The 15,546-nt window shown below is 39.1% G+C and overlaps 1 protein-coding gene across 3 annotated transcripts in view; it reads right to left on the bottom strand.

Annotated features, from left to right (window-relative positions):
- Window positions 1-3,329: 3,329 nt before the first annotated feature.
- LOC102197435 (liprin-alpha-3-like) overlaps window positions 3,330-15,546 on the bottom strand; it is a 27,140-nt gene continuing 14,923 nt past the window's right edge. For 2 of the 3 annotated variants that reach the window (XM_013914764.1, XM_013914765.1), the window contains 25 exons: window positions 15,068-15,160; window positions 14,670-14,722; window positions 14,059-14,152; window positions 13,829-13,963; window positions 13,627-13,710; window positions 13,378-13,509; window positions 13,233-13,295; window positions 12,615-12,694; window positions 12,090-12,273; window positions 10,781-10,974; window positions 10,442-10,685; window positions 10,211-10,350; window positions 9,974-10,122; window positions 9,733-9,829; window positions 9,412-9,493; window positions 8,752-8,952; window positions 8,607-8,669; window positions 8,223-8,249; window positions 7,265-7,440; window positions 7,072-7,169; window positions 6,798-6,973; window positions 6,619-6,687; window positions 6,099-6,261; window positions 4,310-4,403; window positions 3,330-4,206 (listed from right to left, as the gene is read on the bottom strand). In XM_013914764.1, the coding sequence (XP_013770218.1) occupies window positions 4,351-4,403; window positions 6,099-6,261; window positions 6,619-6,687; window positions 6,798-6,973; window positions 7,072-7,169; window positions 7,265-7,440; window positions 8,223-8,249; window positions 8,607-8,669; window positions 8,752-8,952; window positions 9,412-9,493; window positions 9,733-9,829; window positions 9,974-10,122; window positions 10,211-10,350; window positions 10,442-10,685; window positions 10,781-10,974; window positions 12,090-12,273; window positions 12,615-12,694; window positions 13,233-13,295; window positions 13,378-13,509; window positions 13,627-13,710; window positions 13,829-13,963; window positions 14,059-14,152; window positions 14,670-14,722; window positions 15,068-15,160 (2,850 nt within the window). In that variant the 3' untranslated portion in view covers window positions 3,330-4,206; window positions 4,310-4,350. The other variant, XM_013914766.1, reaches the window with a different exon arrangement.

The following is a 15,546-nucleotide window of genomic DNA, read 5'->3' as shown; positions in this document are numbered from 1 at the left end:
CCCACGTCTGTGGTTATCTGCAAAAAGAAGCAATGAAGGAAAGTAATCAGAAACATTTGAGTTTTATAAGAGTCTGTATTTTTGCGCATGCATTCAATTATTCTGTGAATTGCTGCAATGAAAAAATGTTTAAATACCTGTGTAAAGATGCACTTCTCTGACTTGATTATTAAAGGATAAAAGCGGGTTGGAGTCAGGGAGATAAAACGACACAGAGACAGGAAGTGGAATGATTAAGAGAAGAGAAGACAGGTGAAAAAACAAAGGCATTTGGGCAAAAAAAGATTGACGAAGCTTTAAGATAAAGAAATGAATAAATAAGAGATAAATAAAAATAAATAGATTTGCAAAGATGAAAAAAAATAAATAAATATTAAATAAGAAATATACCACTGTGCACTAGTGACTCCAGGAGCAAGTTTTGGCCCTTATAAAGGAGCTTGGAGAAGGAGGTCCTACTTCATGACCGCATGAGTCAGACATTTCTACATAATTAGTGTGATTGAATGCTGAGGGGAAAACCTTTGCTCTCATACTGTGTATGGACTTCTCAGATCACTTACAGTAAGAGTTGTTGTAAAGTTGTGTTTTTTTGGACTCCCACAAGTTCAAGTGGACTAAGTATTTTCTGAGGCATCATGCACGTGTGCAACATGTATACATAATTATGTTAACCAGTGATTTCATCACTTAACTCAACTTAATCACAATATTTACCAACACCTGAATTTTAGTCTTTTTTTGCACAGAACACATTTTGATATGAATTAGTATTTAAACAACTGCTTCTGTTCATATTAATTGAAGCCCTACACCTTACAGAACCTCCTTATGTGAGGAATTTTTAGTATTGCTTGGAATTTGCAATTCATGACTTCTTGATTAGATAGAGCATCACATATACTCAGTATATTTCAAAATACCTTGATTACACAACAATACATTGTAGCAATTCTTTCCTTTTCATAGTTTTCCTTGAAATATTGTAGTAAAAATTGACCGGAGCACAACACTAATTTTGCTTCGTCACATGTGGACGAGTGTGCTCTTTGCTTTTCCATTCATCCCTCCAATTATACATTTAAAAACTGCAAGAAAATATAACAGGAAGTGTCTGCGTCATCTCCCGAATGAATAATAGCAATGAATTGGGAGTGGGAAGTGACCAAGTGTGTTTTGAATTTTATGGTGTTTATCTTATTTTGATATGCGTGTGTTTGAGAGAGAATGGGGGGGACGAGTGGGTGAAGCAGATTTATAAGCAGCCGGAGTGTTTACAGGAATGCAGCTGTGCAGTCACAAGAGAGGCCTCACGTCAGATCGGAAACTCTCCAGTTAGGAAAAGGTGCATCACGGTGAAACATCTTCAAACTGCACCATCACTTATTTCACTGCACTGTCATACTGAATCGGTCAGCTAAGAATGTGAAGCATCTGCAAACACTACCGTTAAGGCCAAAGAAATAATTGATGATGCTTTCTTCAAAGCTCTGATTTACTACTGATCCATCTCCAACTTCTATAAAATAAGTAATAGATTTAGGTAAATAAATGTCTCTGTTTTATATGGAAAACTCTTCATGCTGTTTCCCAATCAAATGGTACAAATACACACAGAACATAGTCAGAAACACTTCAAAATATTCCTTAATGTTTATGCTGGATTTTCCTGTTTACTTTTTAAGCTTCCAGCAAATTGGGGTGTAAGTCCCATCAGTGTGTGTGCGAGAAGTACTTGTAAGAAAAACCCATCATGCTCTTAATTTAAGCACGTTTTTCCCCACCCTCACATATTAAGGATCTTTATGAATGCGTCAATATATTTACAGGTGATGAGGGTGAGTATTTCAATGAATAGAAATCAAACTAAAACTTCCCCAGTTAATTACATAAATTAAAATCATTCTTTTTTGTCTCACACTTTTTATGGTATCCGGAAATATGCAAATAGACTCATTTAGACTGTGTATGTTCGATGGTTTTATTCCCATAACCTAAAAATAATGAGTTATGGAAGTGAAACGATTGGAAAAATATGTTCTGCCTCTGTGTTCTCACCTTAAAAAAAACAATCTGTATTTGTCCAACTGTTTGCGATAAACGGCCCTGCACTATTTATAACTTCCACTATAATCCGCCATCTGTTTTGGCTCATTTCCAGTCATGTGGTGCTAAATTTACCCTGTAACATAGGCTGCAATTATAGTGTCACTACAGTAATCTCTTTGCTCTAATATAATATTAAAAACCAGGCTGTTTACATATCACCAACATGTCTTATTATAGATCACTCTGTTATGGACCAAATTGCAGGCAAGCACGACAGGAACATAAATGTTAAAAAACAAAGTGCTACCATGCAACTTCCCAATTTGATTACTTACATAAAGCATCTATTTTTTTGCTTTACAAACTCAATTTTATCCATCTACATACAGTACACTAATTTGCTTAAACAGAACAGACATTGTCATTTATTACTAAATATTATTTAATATAAAGTCAGATTCAAAATTTGTATTTCCTTTCATGTACATATTAGAAGCAAAAGTCTTTACAAAGGAAATTTTGGATGTTGTTTTGCCATATATCAGAAAATGTTATGGATAGCCATAAAAAGTCAATTTCTCTCATTTATTTCGGTATAAAAATGTTCCTTAATGAAACAGTGAAAATGGGAAAAAATGAAACAATTTTGTGAGATGCATATTAACTTTAACCTTTTTACTGGAAAACATAATTTACCATTAAAACGTTTAAGTGACTGATATCACTATGAAATCTCCCCACTGATGAACTCACATTAAGAAAGTTTTGTAACTTTTCTAGAATTTTCCAGTCATCGTTTTATCTAATTTAAAGTGCCACAAATTGAAAATGTGTGGTAAATATAAATGTAAATATATATATTTTAGTCTGATAAACATATTTCTTACTAAGAGCTTCATAACTATTGACTCACCCGCATGTGATCTTCTGTGGGCAGGCTGTGTGAAGGCGAAACTCTGAAATAACTCCTTCAATAACATTCATACAGGTATGTTTTGTTTTTTTAATTACAGCTTTTACAATCATTATCATTATTGTTATCATATTATAATCAATTATCATCACTACTCTCCAATAATATGAATTGAAATCATAACACAATTTGTTGTCCAAAATGTACACATACAAGTAGCATATCTTAAATGTCCATAATTTAAAACATATTTCCTTTGTCAACCTAAAATAAAATTACAGTCAGTCTTAAAACTAAGTATGAAATGAACGTACAGTTTAATACGCACACATACATACTGTACATACATACATACATACATACAAACAATAGCAGTTATCATAAAAAATGATAAAAATAAAATACACACATTTTACAAAGTCCTGCTTTCACATCATTTGATGATCGATATCATGACGTTCACTCTAAAATGGTTGAATTTGGCATGCATATTAACACAAATGCTCCGTAACTCAAGTCATTTTCCCCCAGTTTAAACAGGATTTTGTCATAAAGCACTTTGCTAATTGTCTCATTGTCTGTCCTATTCACATTTGTGCATCTCACCTCCGTTATGGCTTAAGAACATACATATCGTCCTCCTTGTGTACTCCTACATTCTGGCCTTAAACCTCCCCCCTCGCCACACCATACTGTATTGTGATGTTACTTGGCGTTGTTGAGTATGTTCTATAATCAATCTAAATCGCAGTCAGACCAACTTAAAGGATGCGTGTTGGACTATTGTTCTCTTGATAGGAACAGGAATGCATTTTCCAGTTTAAAAACTATAAATTCATTGTGTCAATATTGCCGTCTTACACTCAAAAAACCAAAAAAAGGAAAAACAGAAGATGAATTCACGATAGGCATTGGTCACTTTCTACAGGCCACTTTCTACAGAATCAAACAGCATCATGCCACAACTATGGATCGAAAGAGAGAGAGAGAGGGAGAGAGGGAGGGAGAGAGAGAGAGAGAGAGAGAGAGCGAGAGAGAGAGAGACTGATGGTAAAACAGACATTCACTCCATTTTTAACATCTTTAAATCATTCACTCTGTATCTTTGATTTTTCGAGACATGTGGCTCGAAGGTTGTTGGTCATCTTCTAGTGTCCTTTTTGTTTCGTTTTTTTGTTTTTTGTTCCTCAGGTTTTTTTTCCTCTAAAATGTGTTTTTCCTTGGGTTGATTTGGGGGCGGGGTTCTATGAAAATATAAGAAAAGACATTTAAAGAGTCACAATGGCACCGTATAGCTATGATCTATTAGCTATTTTTAGCTATGATCAATCAGAGTGCTTTTCTCACCTGGTGTGCTTATTTATTTCTTTATTTTTATTTTTTTTATTTTAGCAGGAATATGTTCTCACAGACCCCGACTCTGCTCTTGGACCAGAGTTTGCTGACAGGGGAAAAAAAGGTGATTAGTCCTTGTTAAATATACAAGACAAACAGATACAAGTCAATAAAGCAAAACATTACTGATGTTATTAAAAAAACCGGCACTGCTAAGCTTTAAATTCTGTATTCCAAATATAAACTATTTAGAAACACAGCATCCTAGGGAAACACCGATTTTGCTCTGTTAAGCTAATAAAGCTTACTGTTCCTCAGGAAAAACCAACTACTGGCTATAGTTTCATATTTACTGTAAAGCAAATCATGTTAAACTTCTCATCTACTGCTCTCCATGAAATTAACAGAGATATCCAGTATTTCTTTAAAAAACAGTTTCTTGTTCTTTTTCTTCATAACCAATGAAACTGCTAAATTGTTATTATCACTGTAGGAAGTAGGAGCATTTGCAAGACTTTGTTTATATTTCTGCATAATGTGTTTTTAATATAAAAGTCTTGCATCACCATTCATTGCTTTATATTTTGCAAAGAAAATGGGAAATAGGTGCAGCTGCTGTTTCTCTTCCTTAAGAGCCGTGAAGAAGCCATTCTTAAGAAAGTGAAACAGGGAGTAAGGATGAGATATGTGACACTTTTGGAGTGCTGAATCCAAACTTGAAAATTTTGGTCCAAACCATATCAATGTCTACAGACATCTTCAGTTTCATTGGTTATGAAGAAAAAGAACAGGAAACCGTTTTCTAAAGAAATACTGGATATTTCTGTTAATTTCATCTAAAACATGGTGGAGGCATTTCAGCCAATGGTGTTGGAGCTCTTTTCAAAATAAGAAAAGGATCATCAGATCCACCATGCGATACCATTTGATTGGCTTTATTTTTCAGTATGACAATGACCCCGAACACACAGTCAAGTAAAAGCATATCTGGGTGGAAAAACACACAAAGGAACATATCGGGCATGGATTGGCCCAGAGACTTTGCCTTTTATGTTTTATTTCCATATATGTTTGCACATGTTTCAGTTATGTTTGGTATGTATAGACTTCATCCATTAGGTGCATCTTTTTTTATTCTTGAATGACTCATAGACCAATGTTAACGGACTTAAACAAACAAAAATCACTTCTCTGAAAAGGGTCAGGTACAAGAGTTCACCTGAAAATGAGTGACAAAGCAGCCAATGTCCAAAGAAAAGCTTCAAAAGTCCATTTTAGAAAAAAAACAAACCCCAAGTCTGGCTCTTTGAAATGAAATTATAAAGAAATGAGGGTTGACTCAAGGCTTTTGCACAGCACTGTATTTAAATATAAATATAATCTATCCAGATGGTACATGTGGAGCACCAAAATATCTCTTTGTATAAATCACAAAAAACCTTGTTGTTAGCAAATTTATGCAGGAACTATTTTCTTTTTACTGTCTCTATTTGCCAAACAAAGGAAGCATGCACATAGATAACATGCTCACAGCAAGGTTTGTAGAGTCAATTTTTTTTTTTTTTTTTTTTGGTGCTTGGAGCAACCAGTTCCATCATAGTTCTGCAGTTAATATCTCCACATCCCAGCAACTCACACCCAAATACTTCAGAATGATAAATAGCAGCAAAAGCCAGAGAAATAAAAGATAGAAACTTGATTTTGGGGTGAACTGTTCCTTTGGGGTTTTTTTAAACAGGAAAAAACTGCTGTGTAATCCCTGATCCTGACAGTATTGTTGTTATCATGCTCAAGTCCTCACCTTCACTCTGGACTTTTCTCAGTGTGACAGACGGGGTCGAGATGGCAGAGGCACGGAAGTTGGCAGGTAATGTTTCTGAGGAATCGGAGGTAACGCCACGGAGGTCTTTCTCCCTAAACATCTTCCTCCATGACGGTGACCGTGTGAATGTTTTTGTGCCGTCCTGTGGAGACAAGGAAATAATGCTAGTGATTCAAAACAACAGCATTCACTGGCCCTTATTCATTATGCATTAGTGGGGTTTAACAAAACAGTATTTGACAAAGCAGTATTTGTTGTGACAATATTCCACAGTTGCACAGTTTTTAGCCCTACAAGCTGTAACTAAGCAATTAGCACCCGTGTAAACACAGCTGAACCACTGTGGCTTGCCAGCAGTTCACTAGCAGTAAAGCCTTCCTTTACAAGGAAAAGCCATGTTTTAGTCTTTCTTTTTAACCCTGAAAGAAATTTATCTTTCATAGCACATTAAACAAAGGGCAAAAAAAATATTTCCTGAAAATATTTCCTGTTGTTGTACCTCATCGGGCCTCCTCTCTGTTCCCATGGAGATGAGATTATTGTACTCTTTCTCTAGGAGCTGTCTTGCCTGAAAGAGACAGACGAAAAGATGTTTCGGGTAATTTTACACCTGTAGATTAGGATAATAGAAGAGCACCTGACATTGCCGGCTGTTGTAGAGCACGTGAGGTAGTCTACCTGTGTGTTCTGATTTGGTATCTGAAGAAGGAGGGCCAGGTCAGTGTAGTCAAAGGTGTCATCCAGTGCCAGCAGGGCCCCATGGACCCCACTTTCTAACAGGTTGTCAGCAAATTCTTTTAGACCGATAGACTGCACCCAGCACATCACTCGCTCATTGGACCACACCATCACGTCTGGAGAAACACAAATTCAAAGACAAAGACAAAAACACACCAGTGTGAGTAAACTAATGCTTTGAAATCAAGTTTGGGGCATTATCCAAAGGCCTCACCTTGGTTCTGATGTTGGCTCTCATCCCTCCTCCTCTCCAGCTCCTTTCTATCATAGTTCAAGCGCTTCAAGCACATGATGCCATAGTGAAGGCTCACCCTATACGTAGTAAGGACAGAGACCTAAGACATGCAGTGGGTGGAAATATGCAGAACATAAAATTTATCCAATAACGTGGGTGTCCTTTCTTTCACCTGTGGAAACTGTCCACCATCTTCAGCTGGCCCCTCAATTCTTTCTTGGTGAGGTGATCGAGCATGCGAGCATCAACCAGCGATTCCATGAAGTAAGAGCGGTACTGGGGTAGACCCAGGCTGGGCAGCCATTCATTTCCCACCCACTCATGGTTCATGTCTCCATAGGCCAGGATCTGGAGAACAAGGTTTATAGACATGAGAGTAAACAAGATGCATAATAAACATGAAAAAAAAATCCTAAAGGTAACATTCTGAATATAAAACAAATTTGTGTGTTTCACTTGAGCTAAATAATGAAACAGGAAAAATTACAATGTGTTTGTATTAACAATATTTAGTGACTTCTTAATTCTTTGGAACAGGGCAGATAAAGTGCAGAGAAAATAGTAGTAAAAGGGAAACCTGAAAGTGTAATAAAAACAAAATCCCCCGCCATGCAGGGTTTTCTCCATTTGTTTCTCCTTCCCGTGGGCTCTATTTACACCACACTCGTGTATACACACTGCTGGCCACTCAGCGGTCATGCTAAACATCTCTCTGACACAAATTCTGTATTACTGGGAACAGGAAACAGTATACTTGTAGCCTAAAATGGCAAAAACAATTTGGTCTCACTTTCTAAAAATGCGCCGCTAAAGTGTAACTCATGTCTCAAATAATTAGTTATGTGTTAACTCTAGACCTATGAAAGTAAAGTATTTCTGCTGCTTTTTGTTTTCCTTCACTTTCTGATTATTTAAAGAGAGAGCTGAAAAAAAGGCAAAATAAGTGCCAGTCTACAACCTTCAAACCTGGATTTATATAAGCATGTCTTGTTAGACACACAGATGCATATTTAAAGACTTCGTTTTAGCTCTTCTTCCCTTTAAGGCTGTGTCTCCTGGTTTCCTGGTAAGCCTTTATTTAAAAATAAATTGCAAATCATGTGATGGCCTGTGGATTCTCAGCAGCTCACCTGATCCCAGCTGAACTCCTTCTGCTCCTTACGGTTCAGGCCGAGCGTACAGAGGAAAGGAGCAGATATTTGCAAAGAGAGGGAAAGGTCACCAGTGAGAGTTTGTGTTTGTAATGAATCAGTGTCGGGACAGAGGAGGAGAGGGAAGGCAAAAGGAGGAAAAGCTTTGTTAGTGAGTGAGAATTAGATGGAAAACACTACATCAAAACTGATTTTTAGGGAACAGCAAGGGAAAGGTGTAGCCAAACATGCCTAATTAAGAGACAAAAAAAAAGAAGAAACCTTATTAACGGGACAGTTTGCTCACGACATAACAAATGTGTCAAATAAATCAATGCAATATAAAAACAGCTTCTCTGTATTTCACATGAAATATAATCTTACTGGTTTGGTGGCAGCAGTGAGAGACTCCATCTCAGCGTGCGTCATCCAAATGTTACTTGTTGACTGTAACGGCAGCGCACAAATTATTAGTTTGTGTCTACCCCCCGTGCCGTGTTTTTTAACTGGGATTTGTACGCAGGCTTACAGAGCGAGTGCTTGCGGGTGCAGACGGACTGGTGAGGGAGACCATTTCCTGAATGGCTAGGCGAAGTTTGAGTCTGTGTAGAGGGTTGCTGATGCCAATCTCCCTCTGGATCTCTGTGTCCGACAGGTTTGCCATGATGGCGCCGCTCTTCACGTTGGCGCGACATGCTGCCACATACCACGCTGGCATCCCGACCCACAGCTGGGACAACAGAAAGCAGAAGTGGTGCACAACGAACAGTAACAGTAACATTCTTCAAATAAAGTATGACTTGGTGACAAAAACCTTGTGAGTGAAATACCAAAAAAAATACATCCTATTTCTGAAACGAGCATTTTTAGCTTCTCTCCCCAGCTACCTTCCGTTTAAGCTAGCTTCCTTCTGATTGGTTGCCCTTCACAGACAGAAGGTTTTAATAGCAGTAGAGTAGGGCTGCTTTACCAAGAGTGGAAAAAAAGACTTCTCCAAAGAGACTTCTACCTGTGCATTCACTGACCTCATTATTTAAAGCTTTGGCTTTAAATAATATTATCATCTACCATCATGTATACAATATATATTCCGGTAATGTAATATGTCGGTAATGACAACATACTAAACTTTACATAAACTGGTCCAAATCAGTCTGATGGTTTTATGTCCTGAGGCTCAGAAACGTACCTCAAGCCACGTAACAACAGTCGGGCCATCCCATGAGGCGAAAGGCAGACCCTGACGACATGCCTCCTCTAATAAGTCGTGCCTGGCAAGGAGAGTGGAAAACAGAAGATTAATTTCTTCATATCTCACCTTACCACTGTCTTCTTTTATAAATAGAAAATCAACATGAGAAGTTAAAAACGTTTCAGCCTTGCGGCACCGCATAGGCGTACATTTTTCTGTTTAAATTAATACTAAACTACGAAATGTATTGCTATATCGCATTAGGATCAAAGATGTCGCTACAACATGAGAAGCGTGTGGAAAGATGACTGATCTCACTTCTTTTTGCTGCGGCGATCTTTTTCCACTGTTCCAGTTCCAAGTTTAGCCAGACCTAATGGATCAGCTGAACCCAGGTCATCAGAGGGTGTGGAGGCTGTAAAGATCATAGGTTAAAAATAATAATTACTTCCTGTATTGGTTTCACTGTTGATGATTCTCTCACTGCAAACAGATAAATGTATGACTTGGACATGAGAGACAGCATTTTGAATGACTAGTGTCCAGGCTGTTCACACACCCAGTGAGGCAGATTCACGTCCAGGTGCACCAATCCGTCCCTTTTCCTTTTTGCCAAAGAGACGACCAATAGAGGATTTGATGCTTTTCTTTTTGCTGGCTTTGTGAAGGGAATCCTGGCTAGCTGTGGTGGCACCGTCAGCAGAAAGACTGGACAAACAGGGGGACGGAAAACTGAGTCCACTTCAGGGCTAAATTCAGAGCCAAATATACTGCATGTTAATATTATTCTGAGTACCTGCGAAATTCACGGTGATCATCAAGGCCTGCTCCTGGGTGAGTGTGTGTCATTCGGTCCAACCGTAGGGCTCGAGGAACAGGCGGAGGGGTGGAGTCAATCAGGGCGAGTGCTCTGCATTCTTCACCGTCTTTGTTGTTCTGTAAGGTGGACAAAGTTCAAAAGGTTTATATGGGGAAATTCAGTGTAACTTCACTCATTTGTTGGTATAAAACAGCAGTGAGACAGCACCTGCTTATCGCTCTCCCTGGCAGGTGAATGGGGCAGGCGGGGGGTGGAATGTCCAGAACTGGGTGGCGAGGGTGACGCCAATGTGGACGAGGTGATGGAGGGAGTCATGTAGCCCCTCCCGACACTGTCACGTCCACCCAGTGAAGAGGGTGGAAGAGTTGAGGCATCGAGGGCTACGCTGCTGACCCGACTCTCAATCTCTTCTGCCCTCAGCTCCGTGCTTTCTTTTTCTTCCTGAATCAGCCTTAAAGGAGAAGAGAGAAGAATTTTAACAGTAGGCTAAACAATCCTAGGATCTCACAACACTCTCATCTACACACTGTTGCACACAAAACCTACTTAATCTCTTTGTTAATGGCCTCCAGTTGCTCCTGTAGCATGATGGCCAAAGTCTGTACATCCGTCTGCCCACTGGGAGAGAGCAGCTCCGACCCGAACATAGTCTCCCGATCCTCTTCATCATCAGAGCAGCCTCCCTCCACGCCGCCCTCAAACCCAGGACCCAGCATAGTGCTGCTGTCCCACTCTCCATACTGGAAAATGAGAAAAACAATAGAACGGATAGAGACAATGGTGTCATTCAGAAAATAGCACCATATCACAGTATATGCAGTTGTGGTCAAATGTTTACAAAGGCTTATATATCTTGGTAATCTGGTGCTTTGAATGATTTATTTGAATTGTTCACGTCCCGGTGTGGAATGATTGTGCGGCATGCATCTTTAAAGTCTTTAAAAGCCAAGGTTTGGGTGCACAACTTTGAACTGAGTTGGGATTTTTTTCTACACAAAACTATACACATTACTGATATTTGCTTAAATGTCTCTTAGCAAATTGCACCTTGACCAGACACTTTTGGTTCCCATCGATAAGCTTTTGGCATATTTCTGACTGAATATGTGACTGCTCTTCTTGGCAGAGTTGGTAAAATTCATTTAAATTCCCCCTTCTTCATTATTCCATCCACTTTGTGTATAGTGTTGTTACGCTCAAAAGCCCCCAACCATAGCTCTTGTCATTGTGCCAAATAGCTGAATGTTTATCCTGTCTGGCCATAAAATCTTTCTACAGAACACATTTGGCTTGTCCATGTGGGCAGCTGCAAATTGAAATTGAAATTGAAGATGCCGATTTTAGTCTGTATCCTCTTAGCCCATAGTGATGAAAAACACACCTTAGTATGGAAGTGATGTTGGTTTTAAGGCAGTTCTCAGCTCATAGCAGGCCTTGGTGATTCCTGCATCGTTCCTGAGCATCCTAACCAATTTCCTTTCAACTGAAGGTAACAGTTTGGGTCTTCTTTTAGATCTTGACGAAGTGGTGACAAATCCAAATAACTTAATTTTACATACAGTTGTTTTAACTGATGATCTTGCAACTTTGCAAATGTTTAGTATTGACCCACTAGGCTTCTGGAATATGAAACATTAGTGAGGGTATTTCTACACTTTTAACCCTGCATGGATCAGAGAAAATCCCAAATAAATTCAAACTTTTGCACCCAGTTCTTGTTTCTTTGTACAATCATACCACCCTGGAAAAAAGAACATTTTAAAGAAATCGTTCAGAGCACAAAGTTAAGCCTATGATGGCTGTATATAACGTTGCATATATGCACATCATCATTATCTCAGCCTGAGATCGACACCTTGTTACTATCATCTCTAGGAGTCCCCCAACGGCCACGGTGACGCCTGACCACGACCCCACTAGAGGAGCTGCCATAGCCAGCTGGGAGTGAGCCTCCACCCTGAGGGTACCGCAGCTCCGAGGCACTCCCTGGAAGAGATCTTCGAAAAAGGGTGGAGGGAAGTGAGCTCACGCTGCCCGCCCTATGATGAGATCCAGAATTCAAGTGTTAAGCAGCAGCACTTGAAAACATTTCGTGGGTGAGTGTGCAAACACACAGCACTGTCACACACAAAGATTCCCCCATAAATAAACAAGGAATTTAAAACTAAAAGCTATAAAATTATGAATAAAGCATTTGTTTGTGTATTTATCAGACAGCCCAACAGCCTCCAGGTACAATGTGAACAACTTTACAAAGCAGACGAGTGTAAACAAATGGTGTACTCAGCATAAGCGCTGTGTTCTTTGGGAGACTTTGAGTATTCATAAATGTAGGGCACGGTGCATAAATACTTTGCCGTGAGGGTTCATGTCAGCTAACCTGGAATAGGATGAGCCTGGCCTTCCTCTCAGCTGATCCAGCTCCAGTTGGACTCGCTCCAGCTCAGCAATCAGCTGCTCCTAAAACAAAGAGGAGAAAACACTTTTAGCATGACGCCAAAGGTTTAAACATCTGTAATAGGTGTAGGGGAAAAAACCAATACAGCATCATATCGTGAAATTTTGCTTGGGGATATTGTATCAATACAACAAATATTAATATTTTATTAAACAAGTCCGAACACTCTGGAAACAATTAAAAAGGGCTTCGATTAAATAGTCTCAAATGAAAAATCACCCAACACTTAGCTTTGATGATTTATCTGCACTATCAGTAACAGACTACATGTAATTACCAAGTTGACCTCATTCATTCTTCTATGGCAGATTTTAGTGACGGTGTTGGTGTTGGCTCACAGCCTCTTTTGGCAGCATAATAATAACTTAATTGAGATAAGTTATTTAACTATAAAAAAAAGGTTACTCATCGAAGTATTATTTATTGCAAACTGTAAAAAAGCGCAATAATATCGTATCGTGAGTGAAGTATTGTGATAACATCATATCATGGGGCGTCTCACCTCTAATCTGTAACTACAAAAAATACAAAAGTGAATACCTTATTAGCAAGAAGATCATCTTGGATTTTCTTCATATTGACTAGTTCCTCAGAAAGAGCATTCTAGAAGCAAAGAAAACAAAAAGTATACATATGCATTTTCATGTGGTACAGTGGTTTATACACAATACTCTTCTTTTTCTACCTTCTCTTCTAGTGCTGCCATTCTTTCTTTGAGATGCAGCTGAAGTCTCTCATTGGACTCTGACAGAAGCTTGTCCACAGTGTCTGAGAGGCGTTTGTTGTGTTCGTCATTCATCTTCTCCCTCTGCCTGGCCTGGAATGAAGACACGAAGGAGAGGAGGAATAAAAGCAGAGATAAAATTTAAACTTTATTCAGAATTGAGAGTTCACATCAGACTGTGTCTCAGCAGGAAAATATGATTAATGTCACCCTCTGCAGCTCTTGGTTCTTCTCCTCAAGTTGAGCTTCCATTTGCCGTAGTCGCTCCTCAAAGTTTCCGTGACGTTCTTCAGCCTTTTGTGTGAGAACAGAAATATATTTGCAGATGCTGATTAAAATATTTGAAATGAGATTCGAATAAAAGCTGGAATATTCTATTCAAAAGAGTTAGTGGTTGATATTGATTGCCCACCTTGTTGAGAGCAGCCACTCTTTGTGCAAGCTGGGCCTCAATCTCAGGTAATGTCTCTGCCCTCTGCAGGGTCTGCTGGAGCTTCTGTTTCGCCTCATCCAGACGCTCCTGTAGCTGCCTGTTCTTTTCTTCACTCTAGACAGTCAAGAAAACATTCATCAGACACAGAAACGTTCGTGACTTTTGTTACCAACACAGCTGGATACTGGCTTGTTTGAGCCAAACTTTACCTGTCTGTGCAGGGACTCCTTGCTCGCCAGCTCATTTTCCAGCTTGTCTTTGATATCATGTAGAGAAGTCGCCTCCCTCTGGGCGCTGAGGTACCTGCAACACAAAGCCGCCATCAAAGAGGAATGCTGCAGCGGTCCTAAATCGAAATACCGTGACATATATCAATGTTTGTGACTGTTTTAAGTTAGCTGGTGCTGAAACAGCACTAATCTGAAACAGGAACTTAGATAGTTTAATGGAGTATTAATTCTAAACAAATGTTAATATGACCCGGTACATCAAATCTAGGGGGTAATACATCCAAACTAATTACTGTTTCTGTCCAAATATTCACTGAATCATTAGTGAATGCAAATGTCATTATGTAAAACTAGCTTAGATGCTATAAAGAGGCGTCACGATGCTTTTGCAACGCATTGCCTGCCAACAGGTGAAACATATGGTCCTTCTGCTATGTGCATCATAGTTTATGCATAAAATTCTGGTCTTCTGGTCTTGAGCTTCTTTCAAGCTACAAATAGATGACAAATAGACAAGATAGCTACAAATAGAAGACTAAAAAAAGAAAAGAAAAGAAAAGAAAAGAAAAGAAAAGAAAAGAAAAGAATACCTTCGTTCTAGTGTTGTAATCCTCTCCTCCATGTCCTCTCTTTGGCAAAGGGCCTGGTAATATTTCATGAAACAAAATGATATAAATATAAAACTTGCAATATACAAAACACATGAGTGCTTATCACGTAGAAAACTACTGGCCAGGTAAGAGATTTCTACTACGCTTCTTTGAATACGTGCACAGAGCACTCTATTGTTAGACTGCAGGAGTATATTAATATTTATTATGGCATTCATTTCAGCCCAGCATTTCTTTGATATCGGTTAATTTTACTCTCATCCCCCTTTGGAATAATAAATATTAATACATATGCCCGTTGCGTTGTACTCTTGGAACCCTGGGTGCTGTGAGATCTCAGGGTCTTGGCCATGAAGAGACAGACTGGCCCAACAAACCTCTTTCACTTCCCTTTGGAGCTTCTGATTGGCCTCCTCTGACTTCGTCACCTCCCTCCTGGCGGCGGCAAGCTGTTCCTCTATTTCCCCGACCTAACGTGACAACACAAAGGGACCAGAGATGACACAGATTGAACCTACGTGAGCCAGTATTAACCGCCACGGCACTAAGTGTAAACAGACAAGACAGTGACTGATTACAAATGCCAGTTGGGTCCACACGAGACTCTGGGGGTGTAACGTGGTGACGCACAGAACACGCAAAAGGTTTTAAGATGTTTTGAAGGTTAGAGCAAAGCATTACTCATTTTACTCTAAACATTTCTGATCTCTTATGTAAGATTTTGTGCTACGTACAGCTATTAAAATCAAATGGCGTCATATACAGTGGGGCAAAAAAGTATTTAGTCAGCCACCGATTGTGCAAGTTCCCCCACTTAAAATGATGACAGAGGTCAGTAATTTGCACCAGAGGTACA

Source organism: Pundamilia nyererei, unplaced genomic scaffold, assembly GCF_000239375.1.
Source record: "Pundamilia nyererei isolate P.nyererei 1_Seehausen unplaced genomic scaffold, PunNye1.0 scaffold00223, whole genome shotgun sequence".
Classification (NCBI taxonomy): Eukaryota; Metazoa; Chordata; class Actinopteri; order Cichliformes; family Cichlidae; genus Pundamilia; species Pundamilia nyererei.
This window is presented reverse-complemented; position numbering and strand designations above follow the sequence as displayed.